The sequence below is a fragment of the Myotis nattereri genome (genome assembly GCF_964212035.1).
Source record: "Myotis nattereri genome assembly, chromosome: 19".
Taxonomy (NCBI): Eukaryota; Metazoa; Chordata; class Mammalia; order Chiroptera; family Vespertilionidae; genus Myotis; species Myotis nattereri.
The window spans coordinates 25,243,942-25,270,139 of record NC_138095.1 but is presented as its reverse complement, the minus strand read 5'-3'; the positions used below and the strand labels follow the sequence as shown (position 1 = coordinate 25,270,139).

At 40.1% G+C, this 26,198-nt stretch overlaps 1 protein-coding gene across 3 annotated transcripts in view; it reads right to left on the bottom strand.

Annotated features, from left to right (window-relative positions):
• HORMAD2 (HORMA domain containing 2) overlaps positions 1-26,198 on the bottom strand; it is a 51,280-nt gene that overhangs the window by 8,174 nt on the left and 16,908 nt on the right. For all 3 annotated transcript variants that reach the window (XM_081113673.1, XM_081113674.1, XM_081113675.1), the window contains 3 exons: positions 23,119-23,186; positions 19,746-19,897; positions 19,327-19,580 (listed from right to left, as the gene is read on the bottom strand). In XM_081113673.1, the coding sequence (XP_080969799.1) occupies positions 19,327-19,580; positions 19,746-19,897; positions 23,119-23,186 (474 nt within the window). The remainder of the gene's footprint in view (positions 1-19,326; positions 19,581-19,745; positions 19,898-23,118; positions 23,187-26,198) is intronic.

Here is a 26,198-nt window from a genome sequence, read left to right as displayed (position 1 = left end):
TTTTTTGCATAAATAGAAAAATACACTCTAAAATTCATATAAAATCTCAAGGGACCCTGAAATTCCAAAACGATCTTGAAAAAGAACAAAATTGGTGGCCTCATCCTTCCTGCTTTCTTCCTGATTTACTACAAAGCTACAGTAATCAAAACATGTGTCCCGGCATAAAGACAGACATAGGTAGAATAATCCCTCACTTGTATGGTCAGATGATTTCCACAAGGGTGTCAAGAACACTCAATGAGGAAACGAAAGTCTTTTCAACTAATAGTGTTAAAAAGGTAAAAATAAAAGTGGCATGCCGAAACCGGTTTGGCTCAGTGGATAGAGCGTCGGCTTGCGGACTGAGGGGTCCCGGGTTCGATTCCGGCCAAGGGCATGTACCTGAGTTGCGGGCACATCCCCAGTAGGAGATGTGCAGGAGGCAGCTGATCGATGTTTCTCTCTCATCGATGTTTCTAACTCTCTATCTCTCTCCCTTCCTCTCTGTAAAAAATCAATAAAATATATTTAAAAAAAAAAAGTGGCACACAATAAAAAAGATGGGAAACATATTTCCTGTGGTGGTACAGTCTGAACAGGACAATCTGTTCAATAGAAATCCAACAGGTATAGAATGTAAGACACAATTACCAGCCACATATGTAATTTTGCCTCAGGGTTCCTCCTACATGCCACAAACCAAGGAAAACGTTTTCATTTTTATAATTACTTCAAGTACGTGCTTGAGTATATTTTTAATGTGTCTTATATGTCAACTGTTAGCTACCACTGAATTAATATAATAGAAATAGAAAAGCCTAACCAGTTTGGCTCAGTGGATAGAGCGTCGGCCTGCGGACTCAAAGGTCCCAGGTTCGATTCCGGTCAAGGGCATGTGCCTTGGTTGCGGGCACATCCCCAGTGGGGAGTGTGCAGGAGGCAGCTGATTGATGTTTCTCTCTCATCGATGTTTCTAACTCTCTATCCCTCTCCCTTCCTCTCTGTAAAAAAATCAATAAAATATATTAAAAAAATAGAAATAGAATGTAAGACACAATTACCAGCCACATATATAATTTTACATTTTCTTACAGATATATTTTATAAGGGAAAAGAAACTAATAAAATTCAATTTTAATAATTATTTTTATTTAATCCAATATAAAAATATTATCATTTCAATATGCAGTCAATATAAAAATTATTGAGATAGTTTATATTCTTTTTAAAAAAATATATATTTTATTGATTTTATTACAGAGAGGAAGGGAGAGGGATAGAGAGCTAGAAACATCGATGAGAGAGAAACATCGATCAGCTGCCTCTTGCACACTCCCCACTGGGGATGTGCCCGCAACCAAGGTACATGCCCTTGACCGGAATCGAACCCGGGACCCTTCAGTCCGCAGGCCGAGGCTCCATCCACTGAGCCAAACCGGCCAGGGCAATATATTCTTTTTTTCTTAATACGTCTTCACAATTCAGTGTATATTTTATATTTATAGCATATCTCAACTCAAATTAGCCACATTTCACGTTCTTAATAACCATATGTAGCTAGTGGCTATCATATTGGACAGTGCATCGTGTGTGTGTGTGTGTGTGTGTGTGTGTGCGCGCGTGCACGCGCATGCCCGTTTCAGATACAAAGTCAAAGATATGAAATATATTTATTGGTAATTTTAAAATAACTATGAGAATGTAGTCATGTGTAACTCGCATAATTAAAAATATAAAGTTACACATTAATTTGCTTATTAATTTTGTTAAAATTATGTCTTTTATTACTTGTTATGTTTATAATCAACATGCTTATTACTTCAGCTCTTTATTTTCCTTTATTTCAATGTGATGAAAGCTTTATTATGAAACTATTTTTATTTGTAAACTGAAAGGTAATGAATGCAGATAAAAACACCTTAAAGCTTATTTGGCTTACCTTTCACAATTATAAAATATTTAAAAATATTATTAGATACTTTCCCATGGAAAAATGTCAGTTTTTTTCCTAGTTTCAAATGCCTAAGTAATTAACTATTAATTCAGTGGTAGCTAACAGTTGACATATAAGACACACAAAAATATACTCAAGCACGTACTTGAAGTAATTATAAAAATGAAAACATTTTCCTTGGTTTGTGGCATATAGGAGGAACCCTGAGGCAATGACATGATGATGTTATTGGATGTACTGAACTTGACATAGGTTTGCTGATTCTTCAAAAAAGAGATGAACAGATAGTATATTCAGAATGGGAAATGTGATAGCCTGCTTCTCAAAGACTTGCTATGTAGGTCATTTACTTGAATCTGAGTCTCCATAAATTACTTAGCAGGTGTTGAAAGGAACCATATAACTGTAGGTACAGAAATGACTCTAGAGATCGTCCCATCAAAGATACAAAAAACAAGACGGTCTGAGGTGGGAGAGCCCTGCCAGGCTGCTATCCAAACCTCGGGCCGAGCTGCCCACTCTCGCTGGCAGGAAGAAGAGGGCCACGCAGAGGACTCGCATCCTTGAAGAGTTCTTCGTGCCAGGCGGGGGCAGAGCGGCAAAGACACATTCACTCAGCAGTCAGTTTCACTTTAAATTGGCCTTAAGTTCACTTGAAGAGAAAAAGACAAAAGGAAAACAAACCCCTACAGAGAAGTAGCTGGCTGCTTAGAGTGAGGATAAGTTTTACATGAGGAGCAGGCACTTAATTTTTATTTTGCTTTTCTAGCAGACAAGGAAACATTTTGTTTCTAAAACAACATGAAAATAGCCATACCTCTCCTTCTCATCTACTTTTACTTTTAATATAGTCGAATCATTCCTTTAATTAACAGAATTTTCTATGGCATCAGTTTAGTTCATGTCTATTTAATTGCCTGCTTCCATTTTCCATTTATTTCAATGACTTACATAGTCACATAGAATGAAATTCAAAAGGTAAAATAAAGGTGCAGTGCGATTTCCCCTGAACCCCAGAGCCACTCGACTGCCCACAGAAAGCAACCACTATTACCACTGTCGTACACATTTTCATTTTAAAATCAACTAGACCACTAAAAACAAACTGCTATAAAATTCACAGTATCATTCTCTTCAAATGGTTTTTACGACAGCGGAAGTAGGGCCCTAGCCAGTCCGGCTCAGTGGATAGAGCATCAGCCCAAGGGTTGCAGGCTCAATCCCCAGCCCTGACTCAGGAGGCAGCCAATCGATGAGTCTCTGTCACATCAACATTTCTCTCTCTGTCTCTCCCCCTCCCTCCCACTCTCTGTAAATAAATAAAAAAGTAAATAAGTAGATAAAGCAGAAGCAGGCCTGGCCACAGTAAGAATGAATGAGGAGGTGGAGGGTTTTGACCAAGTAACACTCCTAGCCGGGGCCACTTCCGGTCTCATCCTATGGAGGTGGGCTTTCTTCCCATTGCCTCAGTTACCTCCCCATCTAGAGACCACGTGCTCTCCTCAGGACAAAGGGAAATAAGAGAAAATCAAGGCGTGGAAGGTAAAGGAGGAGGGTCAGGAAAGAGAGGTTCAAGGTCCCATGCTAAGTGCTGCGGTGGCGATGGGCGCAGCAGGGTGTCACAGCAGGGATGGGCAGCAGCGTTTCAAGGAGTCAGAACACAGATGTGTAAACAACACACTCTAAGCAGCATTTCACACAGGAATGCAGGAATGTAGAGGAAGAGGAGATGCAGGGAGGGACTTCATGAATAAGCCCAGGGCCGGTTGAACATGTCTGACAAGCTTCTCCAACTGCACACGTTTTCCCTGACTCACGAGAACCGCGAGCTGGGAGTGTGCCAGACCAGTGTGCTAACCTCAGTCAGCAGGGAAGTCTCTGGAACCAAGATGGAGAGGAAACACTAAGAACTTTGCGTACACACAGCCCCAAAAAACCCGTAAGAATAAGAATCAAAGTCCTACTGCAGGTCACAATTGGTGAACTGTGAATCAGAGAAAAAATAAGAGCATTTTCAAAAACCTTCCGAATTGGTTAAAATCGGGGCTGCCAGGCATTGCTCACCTCCAGGGGGCGCCACTCACATTGTTGTCTGTGCTTCAGGTATCCCTGAATTGTGCAGGCAACAATAATACAACCCCACATGGCAACGCTGCTAGGCAAACGTCAGTTTTTTTTACTACCACTTTCTAAATTTCCCCTCATTAAACTCTTACTTGGGATACCGGCTATTCCTTTTGGCTAGTATTTCCTATGACAAGAGAAAACAAACATTTAGAATGTTATGAATATATTTTCTTAAAAACCCAAGGTTGTTGAATATAAACTGCAGTGTAGCTATGCTACAGAATATGACTAGATTATATACCTAACGTATGACCTACTGGACATATTTTCCAAACTATAAAGATTTTCCATGATGGATGGGGCTGCCCAGTTTCAAATTAAACACCATTTATTTAGAAATGTAGGGCCATTTCAAGTTGGGCCGGGCCAGGGAGCAGAGTAGACTGGAATTACTGTTGCAGGGCGTCTGGCACGTTTTATGGGGCTTTCAGAATCTAATGATTAAAAGTTGAAAGTTTCTCCTTGTTTTAGAAGAGTTTTCGGATCTCCCCCTCGCCCCCTGCCCCCAAGTATCTCTTTTCACCGCCATTATCTCATTCAGCAATACAGTAGGAATAAAAGAATCTAAAAATGAGACATGAAACTGATTTTGTAAGTGTTTAAAATTAGGCCACTGTGGTTTGTAACTCCTGGTTCTACTATTCCTGATTAGGAAGTGTCTAACCAAGTGAAATCAAGAAATATTTGTCATCAGGAGATATGGCTGTGTTTGTTCTCTTCTCCACTTTGAATTAATAGTTGAGTCTACAGGAATCTTAAGTTTTGTGTGTGTGGTGGTGGGGGTATTGAGCTCATTCCTGGTGGTTTTCAAATTTACCCACATTTTCCCTTTTTATGGAAATATTTACACTGGGGATTTCCACTAAGGGAATTAAAATTAATTGAGCTCTTTTTTTTTTTGGATTGTAACAGCTGAGGCCATATTTCTATTAGTGTCTTTTTTTCCTCCTTGTCCTACACATGAGACTTAATCTAAGTCAGCGGTTCTCAACCTTCCTAATGCTGCGACCCTTTAATACAGTTCCTCCTGTTGTGGTGACCCCCAACCATAAAATTATTTTCGTTGCTACTTCATAACTGTAATGTTGCTACTGTTATGAATCGTCATGGAAATATCTGATATGCAGGATGTATTTTCATTGTTACAAATTGAACATAATTAAAGCATAGTGATTAATCACAAAAACAATATGTAATTATATATCTGTTTTCCGATGGTCTTAGACGACCCCTGTGAAAGGGTCGTTCGACCCCCAAAGGGGTCGCGACCCACAGGTTGAGAACCACTGATCTAAGTGGTTCTCATGAAATATTACTTATGTAAAATAAGGTAATATATTTGAAAATGTTTGGCACAATATATGGTACATGTTATCACCCAATACAAACTGAATATGTGGTTGCTCTACTAGTAAATGAAATGTGCTCTGAGCTGGTATGGGAATTTTACAATCTAATTCATCTTGGGTTATAAGAAGTATAATGCAGCCCTGGCTGGGTGACTCAGTTGGCTGGAGCATCATCTTGTACACCAAAAGGTTGTGGGCTCGATTCCCCATCAGGGCACATGCCTGGGTTGTGGGTTTGATCCCCAGTTAGGGCACATATGGGAGGCAACCAATCTGTTTCTCTCTCACACCAATGTTTCTCTTTCTCCTTCTCTCTCCCTTCCTCTCTCTAAAATCAATAAAAACACATCCTTGGGTGAGGATTTTTTAAAAAAGTATAAGGGATCTTTGAGTGACAAGTGAGATTACATATTCAGTAACAAAAATCTTTAACTTCAAATATTAGCTACAAATTTCTAGTGTTCCTATAAATGCAACCGCAGAAGATGAACTACATATGCTTGAAAATGCTTAACTTAAAATGAAGAAGAAAAAGAGTGTGGAACCTAGAGACACTGAAAATTGAAATGCATACAAACTGAGACATCCTCTCAAATCCCACCCAAGAAGCGATGAATAAGCCTGAAAAATTATTCATCGGGGCTTGTTTTCAGGGTACAGTGTAAGGACTGAGAACAAGGGGGCTGGGTTCCATCACTGACTTTCAAGTTTCCATCACAGTAAAAAAAGGGAGGGGGGAATATTTGCCATGTACCAAACAGCAATGCTTTGAGGATTAATGACATCATGTCTGTGGAGGTTGGAGCTCCTTGGAAAAAAGACACTACATAAATATAAAGTAGTATTAATATTTAGGCTTAGTCCACAATGTGAGACCCGCTTTCTTTGGCCCATGAAGTCATCAGCAGCTTTGTACAGCGTGCTCGAATTCCCACAAAGGAGTGTTGTTAGCTGCCTCGCAAGTGGACTGTACAGCTAATCTGACCCACCTGGCTGGAGCAGTCATGGAGGCTGTGTTCCATTTCCAGGTCTCCACGAGGGTACAGACAGAGAGTGCTCGACTCCCTAAAGGAATGAGACATAGCACTTCAATAGCATTCAGGGCTTCCCAGGAATGCAGTGGGAGTTTGGGAATGTTTTGGCTTAGCATTAAACAGAAGTCCAGTCATATCACATCTTGATTAGAAGAAAGACTAAATTTGCCTTTTCTCAAAGAAAATTTGAAGTAAGGGTAGGAAGGAGAAAGCTACTTCTTGGAATGGTTAGTTTATATCTTTAAAGGATTTGGAGGCAAACGGGTATTTTTTGTCCTGGGAAAGTTGTAGTCTCCAGGAGCTGTCTCTTTGATGGCAACATCCTGATTGCTCATCAGTGCTTCAATCTGTGAAATGCTTATCAAGGGCGATCTTGCAGAGGTTTTAGTTCTAAAGTTTCAAAGAACAATTAATTCAGTGTAGACACTGCCTTGCAAAATCCTGTGGTATAACTCAATGACATGAATGCTTTTATGACAAAATATTTGCATTTCTCAGTTTTAAAAGATATAATTAATTTTGATCCAAGGGTCTCAGGCATCAGAAACCACCATATTCAAAATGTAAGGTTCATAAACTTATAATCATTAGCACTTAATAGTGATTCTGAGGCTGTGTCTAAATACCAAAATATTTGAACAACAGATAGAAAAAAAATGTGAGGAATCTTTTATCTGGATGTTTTGTTTCTACATTGATCTAGGTTGGGTTCTTTCAGATCTGATTTGGCTTCTTGTTCATGGATTACAATGCTATTTCAGACTGACTAATGTGCTTTTTTAGGGGAAAGGAACAGAAATGTTACAGCCTTCTCGACTTGGTGCCAAATCTACACTAACTAGGAAGTCTTTGCTAAATAAAATATTGACCTTCGTTCTTCCTCTTCCCATCCCTGATGAACAGCTTAGTCCCAATGCCAGAGTGAGGTGTGGCAGAGCAAGGCAGGCATCCACATGGAGGGGTGTCAGAGCCTGAGCAGGGAGAAGGGCGTCCATGTGGAGGACAGGCCTGGCATGAAGAATCAGGGCGGAAGGCAGTGAGGAGGGCCGCGTAAGCACTGACCCACAGTAGGTGCGAGAGGGAAGAGGTCCAGGGTGGGCGAGTCAGAGCCCGAGAGGTGGACACCTACACGTGTGTGGGGAAGGTGGCAAGGGTGGGAGTTTGGTTACACTGAGGGGACTGATAAAGGAAGTAAATATGCTACGTATAATGGGAGCCAGGTTCCTCACGGATGGAGAAATTACAAATATGGGCAGTGAGAAAACTAGAATAATTTCTATAGAAGTGACTCAGAATTGTCAATAGAGGTGTGAATTCTATTCTATAGAGACATAAATACAGATGTGTGTGTATGCTTATACATATATTCTCTAGCTCTCTCCACTGCAAGAGTCACATCAAGGCGACTAAAAGGAACCACTGACAAACCAGGGGACCCTGGAGCAATGGCTGACTCCAGAGCTGGGACGGGGAAAGTTGTGCCAAACTTGTTGTGCCAAAGTGTAGGAAAGTGGGACATGCCAAATCAACAAAACAAAAACCAAAAACCACACACAGCTTGAAGGGTCTCCCACTAGCAAATTTCTGAGACAGTGAAAGCATCAAAGTAAATGCTAGTAATAAATAAAATAGGCACCCATAACTAAATAATGAATAGGAAATTTAATAAGGAAAAGGCTAATTTACATAGTTTCAAAGTACTTTCCTACAAACTACTTATTACAAAGGGGAAGAAAGTACCTTTATAGTAGAGAAGCCTGACAGAAACCACCTTAATCAAGTGAGCAAAATAACTATCACCAGTAACGGACAGTTCAAAATCATGTGTCACCTGACAGGCGATGAGTCTGTACTCGGCACCACTTCGGTGGTATTCTTGAAAAATGCAAACCCTGAATTTAATCATGAGGAAACACCAGACAAGCCCAAATTGAAGGACCTTCTACAAAATAACTGGCCATTCTATAAATACACGTCAAGGTCATGAAAGTCAAAGAAAGACTGAGGAACTATTCCAAACTAAAGGAGGCTAAAGACATTTAACAAGTAAATGCAACAGATGCTCTAACCCGGATCATTCTGCTGGAATGGACGTGACTGGGACAATTGGGAAACCTTGGGTGGAATCTGAGGGTTAGATGGCAGCAATGTATCAAAATTAGTTCCCTGGCTTCCATGGCTGTATGCGATTACGTAGGAGAAGGCCCATGCCTTGGACATCTCAGACTGCAGTGTTCTGGAGTGGTGAAGCAACTGGTTCAGAAAAGTACATCATTTGTGCTGTCCTCGCAGCTGTAAGTTAGTGTTTCAAAATAAATTTAAGTTTAAACAGAAATATTATTTTTTAAAAGACTGTACCATTTCTTATTTTTTTCCTGTTATTATAATACATATTCTACAGCCACTGTTGTAGAAACTGAAGCCATGGAAAGTAAAGTAGACATGAACAGATTCATATCTTTAAAAGATGACTCAGTGCTTTATGTCAAATAAACTGTGAGGGCAACATGAAAAGAGGGAGGCCATTGCGGCTGTAGTGCTTACTTAGGCTAAAGGGGTAGCAATGAGATAGTCATAAGTGGTCAGATTTGAAATCTCTTTCCAAGGAGAGCTCACCGGACTTGCTGGTGGACTGGAGGAGGGTTACAAGGAAGAAGAACGCAGGGTGGCTCTGAGGGTTTAGTCCCAGGAGGTGGGGAAATGATGGTGTCATTTACTGAGATTGCAAAGACTGAGGGAGTGACTACTGATAGGAAAATACTGGGAATTAGGTATTAGACAGTGGAGTGGTGTGGATGAACACCTGATTAAAGTAGGTTCAGGAGAACAGAAAGCAGGAAAGTGGACACAGCAAACATAGGCATTTCTCTTGCAAGACAAATGTGATTGGCATCAATGGCAGGAGGAAAGGCATTCCGGGCAGGTGAAGTATGTTTGTGAAGATGCAGGGCAGAAATTCACTTGGCTTGTTCTCGTGACAGTAAAAGAACTGACGTAACCAGGAAGGGGAACATGTTGGGCAATAGTGGGAAATAGGACAGGTAACATGGAGCCAGATCATGAGCAGCCTGAAAGTCAGTGAGAGGTGTTTAGACTTGATGCAGTAGGAAGTAGGAGTCATGAGATGCTTTCATTCGGGAAGTGATATGACGAAAGTTATACTGCAGACGATTAGACTGGCAGTGGTATGCGGGATAGGGCAGGAGGTTGTGGGAGAGCCTGGAGGCTGTGGCAACAATTCAAGTGTGAGAGGATGAAGGCCTGGACTCGAGTTTTGGCAGAAAGAACAGACTGGGAAGGGAAGGCTTGGTGGAATTTTGATGCCTGACTAAATAAGGAGAGTGATAGCAGGGTTCTGAACTTAAGACATTGAAAGGATAAAGGTGATGCTGAGAGGCAGGGAAGCTGGGTAGAGAAACTCGTTCTGGGTGTGAAAGGTGGAGGGCGATGGCTAACAAAAAGGTGAGCATGCTGGACTTGACACAGTAGTGAGTCATCGAAGTGGAAATGCCCAACAGAAGGTTAAAGATACAGAAATGCAGCTCTGGGGCATGGTCAGGGCTAAAGATATGACAGTTGGGAGTGAACACCACACATGTGATGCTTGAAGCCCTGAGAATGGAAAGATCTTCCAAAGGAAAGATCCTCTCTAAGGAAGTTACCAGAGGGTTACATGGAAACGAGAGAGCAAACCAAGAATAGGAAATAGGAGATCTAACACAAGGAGAGACAAAGAATTCCCTGGAAATTGGTGAAGGGAGATTCTGGGATAAAAGGCTGGCACCAGGCAGAGAGAGCAATCACGCAGATTTAGTCAAAAGTGGAAAGCTCCAGGAGAAACTTCTCAGGATGAAATGATTGCTTCTGAGTATCTCAGAGAAGATTTAGACCAGCACTGTCTGGTAGAACTCCCTGTGACAATAGACATGTTCTATATCTGCACTGTGCAACACAGCATTCACTAGTCAAAGCACTTGAAAAGTGGCTGGTGTGACCGAGAAACTAAACTTATAATTCTATCTAATTAAAATTAATTTAAATTTTAACAACCACATGTAGTTAGTGAATACCATTTTGGACAGTTCAAGTCTAGATAGTCAGCAGAATATTTGAAGTTGAATTAGGAGTAAGTATAGAGAAAACTAAGAAAATGAAAACAATTATTAACCACAGGGAAAACAAAAACTTATGCAAGAAAGGAACATCAGTTATGGCTTACTACATAACACAGTTCTATACGGAATTATAGAGTTATAAAAATATAAGCACAAGTTATTGACATAACCCAAATTATAAACTGGGAGGCTAATAAGTGGCTTATTTTATTTTATCCTCATTTACCAAATAAGTACAGATATTTTCTCAATATCACTAACTTTATTTCTCTAATATATTCTTTTTTACAAAAATATTTTTTATTGATTTGAGAGGAAGGGAGAGAGAAACATCAATGCGAGAGAAAAACAGTGGTTGTCTCCAGCACACACCTGACCGGAGGTCACACCTACAACCTGGGTATGTGCTCTGGCCAGGAATCAAACTGGTGACCCTTTTGTGCACAAGACGATGCTCAACCAACTGAACTACCCCAGCCAGGAATCTCTAATATATTCTTAATGGCTCCATAGTGCTTCATTTTATTGTTCTACCAAAATTTACTCAACCAATCCTACTGAGTGACATTTAGGTTGTTTCCAATTTGGGACAATTAGACATAGGGCTTTAATAATTAACATTGTGAGTCACTGCTTTTTGAAATGCAACTGTAATGAGGCAAAATTTACATACTATTCCATTATTTGAAGTGTACATTTCTATAAGCTTTCATAAATATATACAGGGTGCCCTCCAAAATGTATATATATTTTGAATAATTATAAAGGCAGTGTTAATTAAAATACATTTCATTTTCAAAATGTAAGATCTATCAGCTATTAACATGTGTACACATTTTTGGGGATACCCTGTATATACTTGTAACCACCACAATCAAGATAGACAACATTTCACGAACCCAAAGTTTCCTTTGTCTCTTTGCAGTAAATCCCCATCTAATCCCTACCCCATCCAAACACCAATTTGTTTCCTATCATTTTAGATTATTTTTGCTTCTAGGTTTTCATGTAAATGAAATCATACAGATGTGCTCTTGTCTTTTTTTCGGACTTTTAAAGATTCATTCAGTTTTGCACGTATTGGTTGTTCCTTTTTAATGCTACCTAGAGGCCCAATGCACGAAAAGTTGTGCAAGGGTAGGCCGTTCTTCACCGGGCTGCTGGCACTGGCTTCTGTCCGGAACCCGGGACCCGGGCTTCCCTTGCAGCCCCGGCTTTGTCTGGAAGGTCATCCAGAAGGACGTCTGGTCTAATTAGCATATTATGCTTTTATTATTATAGATAATTATTCATTGCACAAAGATACCACAATTGGCTTGTTTCCAGTTTGGAACTATTATGAATAAAACTGCTGTGAACATTTGTGTATATGTCTTTTTGTGATTACATGTTTTCATATCTCTTGGGTAAATAACTTAGAGAGAAAGTGTTATACCATATGGTAAGTGTATGTTAAACTTGCTAGGAAACTCATAAAATGTTCTCCAAAATTGGTTGTACCATTTTACATACCAACTAGCAATGTTTAAAAATTTCAAAAGCTTTACATCCTTGACAACATTCTTGGTATTGTCATATTAATTTTTAGTCATTCTAGTAAATGTGTAACTCACTTTGGTTTTAATTTGCATTTCCCTGATGACTAATGACATTAACGGTCTTAAATCTCATTTTCCAGTTGTTCATTGGTCATATAGAGATATACAATAGGTTTTTATATATTGATCCTGTATCCCAGAACTTGTTAAGTTTATGTATTAATCCTGGTAGCATCTTTCTTGTAGATTCTTAGAATTTTCTATAACACAATCATTTCAATTCAAAAGAAATTCAGTTTTACATCTTTCTTTCCAATCTGTGCGCCTTATGTTTCTTATTCTTACCTTAATTCACTGACCAGGACCTCTAGCATAATGTTGAATCAAAGTGGTAAGAATTGATATCCTGTTTAGCCATAAGTGTTTAGTCTTTCACCATTAAGTATGATGCTCTCTTCAGGTTCTTTGTAAATATCTTTTATAATGTTGAGGAACTTCTATTCCTTGTTTTCTAGAAGTCTCTTTTTTTAAATTACAAATGGATGTTGAATTTTGTCAAATACTTTTTCTGCATCTTTGGAGGTAATCGTGTGCTTTTCCTCCTTTATTCTGGCAATATGGTGAGTTACATTGATTGATTTTTAAATCTTAACCCAACTTGTATGCCTGCAATAACCCCCATCTAGTCATGTATTATCCTTTCCACAGACTGATTTGCTAATATTTTATTAAGGACATTTGCAGTTACAGTTATTAGGGATATTGGTTGGTCCTAGTTTTCTTTTTTCTTTTTTTTTATATATTTTATTGATTTTTTACAGAGAGGAAGGGAGAGAGACAGAGAGTCAGAAACATCGATGAGAGAGAAACATCGATCAGCCGCCTCCTGCACATCTCCCACTGGGGATGTGCCCGCAACCCAGGTACATGCCCCTGACCGGAACCGAACCCGGGACCCTTCAGTCCGCAGGCCGACGCTCTATCCACTGAGCCAAACCGGTTTCGGCGGTCCTAGTTTTCTTTTCTTATGTTTTTGTCTCGCTTTAGTGTCAGGATAATACTGGTCTCATAAAATGAGCTGTGAAGTCTTCTCTTCTATATTCTTAAAGAGTTCGTTTAATATTAGCCTTACTTCTTCCTTGTTTGATAAAATTCAACAGTGAAACCATCGTTCCTGGAGCTTCCTTTATGTGAAGGGTTTGTTATAAATTCAATTCCTTGAACCAATATAGGATTATTAAGTTTATTTCTACAAATGTCAGTTTGCTAATTTTTGTCTTTCAAGGAAAGTGTCTATTTCAACTAAGTTGTCAAACTTACCAGAATACAGTTTTCACAACAGTCCTTTATTTTGTTCTTAATGTCTGTGGAATTGGTGGCAATAGCCTGTTTCCCATGCCTGATACTGGCAATTGTGTCTTCTCTCTCAATTTCTCAACCAGTCTAGCTAGAGATTGACCAGTTTTATTGGTATTCTTTTTTTAAAAAAAATATTTTATTGATTTTCTACAGCGAGAAAGAGAGAGAGATAGAGAGTTATAAACATCGATGGAAGAGAAACATCGATCAGCTGCCTCCTGCACATCTCCTACTGGGGATGTGCCCGCAACCCAGGTACATGCCCTTGACCAGAATCGAACCTGGGACCTTTCAGTCCACAGGCCGACGCTCTATCCACTGAGCCAAACCGGTTTTGGCATATTGGTATTTTTAATATTCTTCTTTTGGTTTCAGATTTACTGAAACTTGTTTTGTGACCCAGAATATGGTCTAACTTGATGAGTGTTCTACAAACACTTGAAAAGAATATGTATCCTGTAGTTTTTGGATTGTTTTATTAGGGTAATAATGTCAAAATGATTGATAGTTCAATTTGGATATTTTCTATTGCTCTACAGTTCAGTGATCTATTTTTTATAGCCTCTAATCTGCTGTTAATCCCATCTAATAATACTTGAAAATTTCAGATATGTTAAGTATGTTAAGCTCTATAGTCTATTTGCCTCCACCCCCCCAATTTTTAACACTTTCCATTTATCTCATTATTATAATCATTCATGTTTTTATTTAAATCCTTGAGCAGAGCTTTATCACATTTGTTTTGCTTAAGTATAACTCATACACAGTAAAAAAATAATATCTTAGTATACAGTCCTGACAAATGTACACACACACACACACACACACACACACACACACACGTTTCATCAACCCCCAAAACTCCACTATGCCCCTTTGTAGTCAAACCTCACACTCAGCCCTAAAACCTACTGATCTATTTTCTTTCCCTATAGTTTGCTTTGCAAGGATGTTGTATAAAAGATAAACTTACAGCACATCAGTCTAAGGAGTTTCATAGACCTGTTTCCCAGAAAAAAATAACTGGTGAAAACTATTTTTAAAATCGTAAAGTCTCTGAAATGGTCCCAAGGACATACAGCAAAAGAAGAAAACTCTATACAAAAAAAAAAATTACAAAAATTTGGCAAGAACAACAAAAATCTGTAGTATTTGAACCGAAATAACTCCCTCCATTCTCCTGGCTCAGTGAGATTCCACTCCACTCAACTCCAGACTGGTGTAGCCAAGAACGCCAAGCTCCCTCTCCCCCAACTCACATTAAGAAGGCTCTATTTATGAGAGGGACAGACGTCAGCATTTCTCATCCTGGCCCTAGCTATGTGTTGCTGAGGATAAATTCTATGTCAGTATGGCCAGGAATTATGGGTTTCCATCTTCCACCCAGCCCCCCAGATGAGACTAATGCTCTACTTTGGGTGAAGTACTTCTGAGAGTGCGAAGGCACCAATCACTCTTTCCCTGGTTTATAAGACAGTGGTTCCATGCTGGGAGAATCAAGCAGAGAAGACCTGAAGCTAATGTTCCTCTTTAGCTAGTACTCAGTTCCTAAATCAGAAATTTTACTCTGAGAGATGCTTGCCATTGTCCCCACCCCCAGCTCTGGGGCTATAGCTTAGAGATTTTACCAGGGGGTAGAAGTGGGACATCAAAGAGGTCACTCCTAAACGTTTCTCTAGGAAAGTGATTTATTTGCAACAGAGCATGAAAGAAATTCAAGGCAAAGGGCACTCTCAAATACAAAGGAGGTTGTGTTGAAAAATTTGAGAGGTCATTGGAAATATAGGCTAAACTATAACTTGGCTAGTTGCGAGAGATAATCAGGAATAGAAGCGGCTGGGAGGAGCCCACATGAGGACAGAAGAAATCTCAAACACTAACCTAAGGAACCATCCCTTCAAGGAGCACAAATTTGATTGGACTAGTCTCTAGAGAAATTTATGCCTGGAACACTGTTGAAAATAATCACCAGCAATTAGTTTAATTTAAAAGCTGGGTGTGGTCATGGAAAGAGACAGTCAAAGAAAGCCCTGATTAAATCATCATCATCCCAAGATGACTGTGGGCATATCCAAGGCTGCACTACCTGAGTAGCAACTTCAGAGGCTTAATACTACAGGGGAAAATATATTTCACTAAAATAATCAGCCACTCACTAAACAAATAAACAAAGAAATATTAACAATAACAAGTCCGAGAGGTGAAAAAAGAGCCATAACCATAGTTGCTATATGATCTAAAATGTCAAGTTTACAACAAAATATTATAAGACATGTAAAGAAATAGGAAGGTATGACCCATACACTATAAAAATAAGCAGGTAACACATAATGCCTGTGAGAGCAACCAGATATCAAATTTAACACATGAAGGCTTCAAAGTATACATCATATACATGACCAAAGATTTAAGGAAAATCATCTTTAAAGAAACAAAGGAAGGTATGACAACAATGTCACATCCAATAAAGAGATGCAAATTATAAAAAGTACCAAGTGGAAATTCTGGAACTAAAGGTGCAAAACTGAAAATTTTATCAGAGAGCTTCAGCAGTGGATTTGAATTGGCAGGAGAAAGATTAGCAAATTTGAAGACAGATTAATAGAGATTATGCAATCCAAAAACCAGAGAGAAAGAGAATGAAGAAAAATGACAAGACCCTCAAAGAAATGGGGAACACACCAACACACACATAATGGAAGAACCAGAAGGAGAGAAAGGTGAGAAAGAAATATTTAAATAAACAATGACTAAAACCATCCAAATTTATTGAAAACATTAACCTTTACATCCAGGAAGCTCAATGAACTACAAGTAAGATAAATACAAAGGGATCCACACACAGACACACCATAGTAAAAATGCTAAAAGCCAAAGACAACATGAAAATCTTAAAGGCAACAAGAGAAAACAACTTGTCACTTACAAGGGAACCCTCTAAGACTGACTTCTCAGCAGAAACAATGGAGACCAATTAGGCAGTAGGATAACATATTCAAAGTGTTCAAGGAAAAACTGTCAAATAAGAATTCTGTACCAAGCAAATCTATCTTCAATTATTGTTAATCCTCACCTGAGGACTTTTTTTCATTGACTTTTAGAAGAGAGTAGAAGTGGAGAGACAGAGAGAGAAACAACAATGTGACAGACGTATCAATTGGTTGCCTCCCAAATGCACGCTGACCAGGGATGGAGCTTGCAACCAAGACAGGTGTCCTTGATCAGAACTGAACCCGGGACCCTTCAGTCTAAAGGCTAACACTCTATCCACTGAGCCAAACTGGCCAGGGAGAGCAAAGCTATCTTTAAAAAACAAAGATAAAATAAATACATTTCCAAATTAACAAAACCTGAAAGAATTTATTAATTCAATACCTGCCTTATAAGAAATACTAAAGAGGTATTTATAATACATGCATTTGACAAAGGACCTATATGTAGAATATATATTAGAGGCCCGGTGCATGGATTCGTGCATACTGAAAGAAAATTAATTAGAAGAAATATTTTAGAGGCTGGGGAGGGGCCATGGGAGGTTGGCTCTAGGGCGTGTCCGGCCCAGTTCCGATAGGCCAGACCCCAGCAGCAAGCTAACCTACCGGTCAGAGCATCTGCCCCCTGGTGGTCAGTTCACATCATAGCGACCAGTCAAACAGTAGAACGGTCTGACACTTAGCATATTAGGCTTTCATATATATAGATATGTATAAGCAGACCTCCTAAAAATCAATAAGAATGCAACACAACCCAACAGAACTCAACAGAAAAAAAATGACAAACCCTGAAAAGACACTTCACAAAAAAAAGATATCTAATATGGCCAATAAACATATGAAAGGGTGCTCAATTCATTAGTCAGCAGGGAAATGCACATTAAAACCACAATGACATACTACTACACACCCACCAGAATGGTTAAAATTAAAAAGATGGAAAATGCCAAGGGTTGGTGAGGATGTAGAGCAGCCACAACTCTCATATATTGCTGATGGAAGTGTGAATTGGCACAACCACTTTGGAAATTGTTTTGTAGTACCTATTAAAGGCTAAATGTACACATATCCTTTGACCCAGAAATTCTACTCCTAGCAATTATATTCCTACCAGAAATGTGTACATATTTCACTAAAAAACCTGTGCAGAATGTTCAGAAGTACTATTCCTAACTAGAGGCCCAGTGCATAGATTCATGTACTAGTGGGGTCCCTCGGCCTGGCCTGTGGACATCCCCCAAGAGGTCCCGGATTGTGAGAGGGCACAAGCCAGGCTGAGAGACCCCACCAGTGCACAATCGGGGTCAGGGAGAGATCGTGGGAGGGCTCCAGGGCGTGTCCGACCAGTGTCACCCACATCAGCCAGACTCCAGCAGTAAGTTAACCTACTAGGCAGAGCGTCTGCCCCCTGGTGGTCAATGCGCATCATAGCTACGGATTGCATGGTTGCTTAGGCTTTTATATAGTATATAGATAGTAAAAAATAGGAAATTACACAAACGCCCATCAACTAGATGGAAAGTGAGAAGGCCCTATAACAATATGCAGAACTGTGGATAAATATCACAACATAATGTTGAGTGGTTCATACTCTATGATTCTACATCTGTAAAATAAAAACAAGAGAAACTAATCTATGCTAATAGAAGTCAGGATAGCCCTAGCTGCTTTGGTTCAGTGGATAGAGCGTTGGACCATGGACTGAAGGGTCTTGGGTTCAATTCTGGCCAAGGGCACATGCCTCACTTGCAGGCTTAATCCCTGGACCTGGTTGGGGTATGCTGGGGAGGCACTCAATCAACGTGTCTCTCTCACATTGATGTTTCTCTCTCTCCTTCTCCCTCTCCCTTTCACCAAAAATCAATGGGAAAATATCCTTGGGTGATGATTAACAACAACAACAAAAAAGAAGTCAGGATAGAGATATTTTTGTTGAGTGGAACAGTGACTACAAAATAAGACTGGGTTTTCTTGGGGGGGCTACTGGTATTTTGTTTCTTAATCTAGGTGCTGATTTAACATGTTTACTCCATAGGGTTGTGGCAAAGGTGAGGCAAACAGGATACCTAGGGAGCAAAATGGAAGGAGACACTCCCTCTCACCTTGTTTGCCTCACCTTTACATCAGCCCTGACATTCATTTTGTTAATATTTATTGAGCTATATCATGATGATGTATTTTCTATATGTATATTATACTTGGATTAAAAAATGTTAAGGGCCTGGCTGGTGTGGCTCAGTGGCTGAACATCAACCCATGAACCAGGAGGTCATGGTTTAATTCCTGGTCAGGGTACATGCCCAGGTTGTGGGCTAGATCCCCAGTAGGGGGCGTGCAGAAGGCAATGGATTAATGGTTCTCTCTGGAACACTTCTGAGTTTCTGCCTAGCTTTGTTTTCAGTTTGCAAATTCTAAGACCCTTAAATAAAACTCTGTCATTTACTTCTAGCAAAGCCTCTGGACTCTTTTTGAATATGTTTATTACTTATAAATGAAAGATAGAAAATCCAAAATTTTCTAAATTCATGGGTATCTTTTATAAAAGAAGTATATTGCAAAGTCTTTTTCTCCTCCTAGTTGTGGACAATTTTATATAACCAAGTATATTTCCTTCTTAAAGACAGTACTTTTTTTTTTTTTTTTTTTTTTTAGAATAAACACTCCTTAAGGTTAGGGTCTAATGGATGTGCCAGGTATAAAAACTGTAACAAAACTACCCAGCTTTTATACCTGGCACACTCCATTAGACCCTGTTACTGTTTCTGTGTTTATACCTGGCGCACTCCATTAGACCCTGCTACTGTGATCTGACCTGCACAGTAACTGTGTCAGCTGCTTCACTGAAGCATGGAGGCTCCCTAAAGCTTTGCCTTACTTGGTTGTTGCTTCCCTCTTCTTCCTCATCGCTGTCCAGACCCTGATGGGCCATCTCGGTGACGCTGTTCTCTTGGAAGAGATTATCCTCCAAATCGGACACTCTGGTGGCTTCCGTGGCGACTTTTAGCTTCATGCTGTGAAAGCCAGTCGAGACCACTCCCACTTGCAGGTTTACGGGCTCCCCCTCAAACAGCAGGATGTGTGACTTCACCCCGTGTTTAAACCCAGGGGGCTGGTAATAATCGGGGGTCACTGCAAAATAGAGAGTGAAGAAAACTGAGTTTCAATAGAACAAACCAGGTTCATCTTTCATGTGGAGCAACAGAGATACTTTTCTGATGCTTGCAAAATCCTTCTATGTACATGAAATATTACTTCCACACTTGGGAAGGAATTTGACTAGAGGTCGGCACCTACCTGCATTATAGTAGTGGAGTTTCATAGTAAGTACAACATCATTAGGAAGGGGTCCAAGGTTCTGCATCAGGGTATACAATTTACGGAGTAGTAGAATGCTGGCTTTCTTCATATGTCCCCTCTTTGTCCCACTTTCGGTGCTTGTATTACTGCTATAACCACATTAAAAAAACAGCATCCTTTTCAATCATATACAATATCAAAAATATCTTTGAAAAGAACAAAACTTTTTACTATAAGATCAAATAAAAAGAAATTAACATCAGGACACTCTTGAGACTTCTTTTAGAATGTAAATTAGAGGAGAGGTTGTATTTTTTACAATGAATATACAAAGGATTTCTTTATAGCAAGTTCCCTTAAGGTATTTTAAATATGACCTGATTTTTTAAAATTTGATTTAAAAATGGCCACATGCTATAATAGTGAGAACAATGGATTTGGAATGAGGAGACTTGACAGCTAATATTGGCTCTGCTGGTATGAGCTGAATAACCTCAGTCAAGTCACATGGACACAGTTAGCTCATTTATGAGATAAGCTTACACACATTTCTACACCTTTTCTAGTATAAAATCGGTCATCAACTCTGGGCCTTTCTATCATCTGTTATCTCTCGGAGGTATCCCCTCCTCACCTTACATGGATTATGATAATATGACTATTCTTCCCACTTTTTTCTTGTCCATACTGAAAAAATTTCCCACACCACTGCTGGAATAATATTGCTAATAGAAAAATCTGCTGATGTCACTCGCTTGCTTAAAATTCTTCTATTACATCCATCACCTTTCAACCAAATTCGAGAATAGCGTACAACGCCTTTCATGACCAGCCATGCCCTCACCTCCACCTTCATTTGTAATCACTATCCAGTTTCTTCTCATCCACGTGCATTTGCAATTTGCTTTCCTGTGCTTTTCCCACTTCTCTTCCTGACTCTCCCGAAGTCATTCTTGAATACCTAGCCATGTGTCACCTCGTCAAGGAAGTCTTCCCTGATAATCCCGTACCTCACCCTTGTTTATAGCTGTTTGTATGTCCCCCTCTAGACTATGAATTCTACACCTTTCCTCTCCACAGTACTAAGTTTGGCGCCCAGCTACAGTAAGTACACAATAAATATTTGCTGAATTAAGGAATGAATGAACAAGTTGGACAAAATTACTTTCCAATTCTAACGTTTTCTTTTTCCTAAGAATTTTCTTCCCCAATTCGTTTCACATTTGAGTAGTTTCCAGGAAGAAGTATGACTATAATATATTTGCACACTGCCGCTCACATAGTAAGCACTCAATACTGAAAAATAATCCTCAGTAATTGAACTATTAGAGGCAGTGAGAATTCCTAAAACAAACATTGTTAAGTAAATACATTTGTTCCTGTTTCAGTTCTGAATAACCTTCAGTTTTGTCTACCAGGATTTAACCAATCTGAAATAGGTAACCAGAGATAGCCATTTCGCTCATGGGTTTCTTCAGTATACGTCATATTCACATAAAATCATATTCAAGACTCCCCTGCACTCTTTTAAAAGGCAAAATTATCTTTACCATGGAAGAGGTGATCGGTAATTTTATATGGTGATTATTTAAACAAATGTCTACCTTTGGTTTCTAGGGAATCAGTAATATGTATTACCGTCTCTCCTTCTTAGTAGCTGAAAGATTTGGCCATTTGTTTTACTGCTCACCTCTTGACATACATGGCTTCATAACAAAAGAAATTTCTTGCCCTAGCTGGTATGGCTCAGTGGATAGAGCATTGGCCTGCAGACTGAAGGGTTCTGGGTTCAATTTCCAGTCAAGGGCACATACCTCAATTGCAGGCTCCTCCCCAGCCCAGTACTTGGTCTGGAGGCAACCAACCGATGTTTCTCTCGTATGATATTTCTCTCTGCCTCTCCCTCTCCCACTCTCTCTAAAAATCAATGGAAAAATATCCTTGGGTGAGGAGTAAAAAAAAAAAAAAGAGAGAGAGAGAGAGAGATTTCTCTGGTTGTCAGTAGTTCATACATTTGAATTTTAGAGGATAAAGGCACCTGTTTTGTGTGAGAGAACATGTATGAAAAGTGCTGAACAATCTGTGAAGTGCTATACAGATGTTAGCTAATGAGGGTTATATTCTCATTCTCATTCCTAGAACTTACTTCCTCTTCACATCCTAGTGCCGTCTGTAAGTCTTAAAAATGAGAAAATAATTAAGGAAGTGAATCTTGGAGAGACATCCTCAAACTTGCAATAAATTATGAAACAGAGCTAATAGTAGAAAATTGAGAATTAGGCCACATTTCTCTTTAGAGTCATTCCGTTCAGGGAAACTCATCCCCTTGGCATGGAGTCCTCTGTCACGCGTGCTTTTTCCCATCATCCTCCCCCTCCATTTCCATTCCATCTCATCAGCAAATTTTGGCTCTTTCTAAACCCAAAAGCTCCTGGGAAAAAATAAAGAAAATAAACGTGGCTCCTTACTAAAACATCTCCGTCCGCACTAGGACCTTCGGAAGCAAATGCCCTGTCTTTGCTATTTAACCTATTAGTATACCTAAACACTTGGAATTTGAGACGTGCTAGGAAAATACAGTGCTTCCCAGTCTTCTCCATCCTAAGACATCCACAGAAAATTATTTTTGTGTGACATACTGAGGTAAGCAGATGGCAGTGACTGTGTCTATAAGCAAATCGTTCAGTGGTCCCCTCCACCCCAGGTTCAGAGGCAGAGGACCAGTATCTTCGCACTGCAGTGGAGACACTTTGGTTTAGTGGGAAGATAGAGCCTTTGGAGCGCTTCCGTCAGCACCATGTAGACGGCCTCATTAACATAATTTCTACTGCTGTGCTGTCTACCAACCACCATTGCCTTCGGGGACCACTATCACCACTACCACCACCACCACCAGGTACCATTCACTGAGTGTTTATTATGTGCCAGACATGGTCACAGCTTAATATATGCATTGTAACTAATCATCACAACAACCATACGAAGTAGATACTGTATTATCAACTCCACTGTGCATACTAATATTTAGGGAGGTTGAGTAATTTGTCCAAAGTTATATAACCAGAATAGTCAGAGCTGGGGTTCCAAGCTACAGCCTTCTGCCTTGGGAATTGGAACTCTCAACCACTTAAGCATAACTGTTTTAGAGCCTACTAACACCACCTATGAGAAAAAGAGGGAAGCAGAGGACGCCCCTATTCCCACCAGAAATTTCAACAATTACACGATCCCTCCGTATAGCAGTGCTGGTGTTCTTTGTAGGGTTCCTGGGAGAGTTCAAAAGGAAGCATAAGGCCCATCTGTGGCCTCAAGAGGCTTATGTTTACCCCAATCATATCTATTTCTCGTGTTCTAAACAATTAGATTCTACCTGTCAAAATCCATAGTGATTCCTTCATCTGTGTATTTGAATTTGAACTTGTATATCTCAGTCACTTTCTAGAAACATCAAAGGAAACAGAGAAATAAATTACTTTAAAAAAGAAATCCTTTGGTAGTTACAAAATAGTCAAGGGGATGTGAAGCACAATATAGGAAATGCAGTCAATAATATTGTAATAACTATGCACGGTACCAGGTGGGGACTGGGAATATCAGGGGGAACACTTTGTAAAGTATATGACTGTCTAACCACTATGCTACACACCTCAAACTAATACAAAATATCAAATGAAAACTGTAATTGAAAAATAAATTTAAACAGAAATCCAGAATCTTATCTGATAATAGATAAGAAACATTTTCATTTCGTATCTACTATACTTCGTACTTACCTGTTTGTTTCACAGCATTACATTATTCAGGAATAATCTTTGCAGATATAGAGATAAGGATTTTTCTCCTGGTTTTTTTTTTTTTTTTTTTTTTTTTAGAGAGTGGGAGGGAGGGGGAGAGACAGAGAGAGAGAAACATTGATGTGAGAGAGACACATCCATTGGTTACCTCTCCCACATGCCCCAACCAGGGCCGGGGATTGAGCCTGCAACTGAGGTAAGTGGCCTTGAATGGAATTCAATCCAGGACCCTTCAGTTCGTGGGCTAACGCTCTATCCACTGAGCCAAACTGGCTAGAGCAATTGTTACCATTTTAAAGCTGGAAAAACTAAGGCACAGAGTCAAGTACGTGACCAGCGTAAGTAAATGACAGTGGAACCGGTTGAGAAACCATTTACTCATGTAACAGATATTTACTGAACTTTGTGTCAGGCACTGGAGTTACCGTGGTGAACATGACAGAAAAGGTCCGTGCTTGAGCTGAGTCTTGGGTGACAAGAGGGGATGATGGGGTGCTCCAGGCCGAGCGAACAGCAATACAAAGGCCCTGAAGTAAGAAAGGAAGCCTCTCCCAGGAGCAGAGAGGGGGCCAAGTGGCTGGCAGTGAGGGAGCAAAGGGGAGAGCACAGGAGATGAGGTGGCAGAGGTTTGGGGGCCTGTCAGTCACAGTAAGGGGTTCAGATTTTATTATGAGTGAACACAAGTCCATTGAAGGGTTTTAAATAAGAGGCTACCGCAGTAATTCAGAGAAGACTAGAATGGCAACAGGAAAACTGGAAAAAATAGAAAAGAAACTAGGATCTATGATTTCAGGTCTTGTTTTTGTTTATCCTGCACTTGAAACTAGGTACTATTGCTATCTTCTCCCCTCATTGTTAAGAAAGCTAGAAATAAAGAAGGGCAAATTTCCTCATGAGAGATATACTCCAATTAAAATATAATAATTGTCTAGTAGTTGAAGCAAACATTTGGCCCAGATATACTATAGTGTGTCCACAGAGCTGGAGAAGGTATTAAAGACAGGAAAATGATATGAGTTTAGGTCAGAACATAAAATATACCCTTCATTTATCTATTTGTTCCGTGGAAATGTGGGAATGAGGATGTTAGGTTGATCAGAAAAAGTCTCAATGCTCTTGTTACTTTTCTTTATTATATGACTAGTGCCCCGGTGCACAGATTCATGCACATTGGAAGGAAATTAATTAGAAGGTGGCCAGTGAGCGGACTGGGCGAGACGGGCCGGACATGCCCTGGAGCCAACCTCCCGTGATCCCTCCCAACCAGCTGCACCTGGGGTGGTGCCACGGCTCGAAGGGCGTCTGCAGTGTGAGCACGGTCCCTCTGGTAGGTGGGGTCCCTTAGCCTGGCCTGTGGGGATCGGGCCAAAACTGGCTCTCTGACATCCCCCAAGGGGTCCCGGATTGCGAGAGGGCAGTTCTCGGGTGATGCACCCTGGAATCGGGCTCCCTCCTCTCTGGTTCCAGGGTGCGTCACTCAAGAACCGCCACTGCCAAGTCACTGCAGCTCGGCAGCTCCTGCATTGAGCATCTGCCTCCTGGTGGTCAGTGCACATCATAGCTATCGGCTGGATAGTCGAATGGTCTGGTGGTTGTTTAGCCTTTTATATACATAGATTTGCTATCCCATTAATCACAAGTGAACAGGTCCTAGAGAAATTAGCTCATCTGCTTAAACTCGAAGAACACTGATTTTTAATGGAGATAATTTTAAAAGAAAAAAAAAACATTTTTCTAGCAAGAGTTGAAAAATCCAACTAAGTTCAGAAGGCTGCTTTGTAAGTACAGTCAGATCTATGGGTTCCACATCTTCAGATTCAACAAAGCAAGGATCAAAAATATTTAGGCCCTGGCTAGTGGTTAGAGCATCAGCCCGAGCACTAAAGGGTCATGGGTTTGATTCCAATCAAGGGAACGTACCTCAGTTGCGGGTTCGATCCCTGGCCTGAAGGCAACCAATCAATGTGTCTCTCTCACATCAATGTTCCTCTCTCTCTCTCTATTTCTCTCTCTCCTCCCTCTATCCCTCCCTAAATGGAAAAAATATCCTTGCATGAAGATTAAAAATAAAAAAAGTTAAAAAAATATTTGGGAAAAAATATGCCATGTGGCTGCTGACGTACACTATTGTAGTTAGGCCTATGAGGGTTGTATCTGTTCTGAACATGTACAGACTTTTTTTCTTGTCATTATTCCCTAAACAACACAGCGTAACAATTATTTACAGAGCACCTCATTGTATTAGGTACTACAGTAATCTACAGATGGCTTAAAGTCTTCGGGAGGATGTGCGTAGGTTATATGCAAATACCACACACTTTATATAACAACTTGAGCATCTGCAGATTTTGGCAACCACCGGGGTCCTGGAACCAATCGCCCGAGATGACCGCGGGAGCGCTGCACAGTGGGAGAGGAGTGTGAGACTGGAGCGCCCGCAGCAACAGCTTCACGTCGGACAGGCCAGTTACATGGCGTCGTTGTCTCTTCGCTGCCGCTGAGTGTAACTGCCCTGTCGCCCAAACAGTGCCTATTCCTCCTGCCTGCCCATGCTTCCCAGCCAACTCCAGCTTCCGTGCTCTGAGCTATCTTTCATATTTTAAATTGTACCAAGAACAGATCCTTTATGACCTTTCTATAAACAGATTGTTTAGCA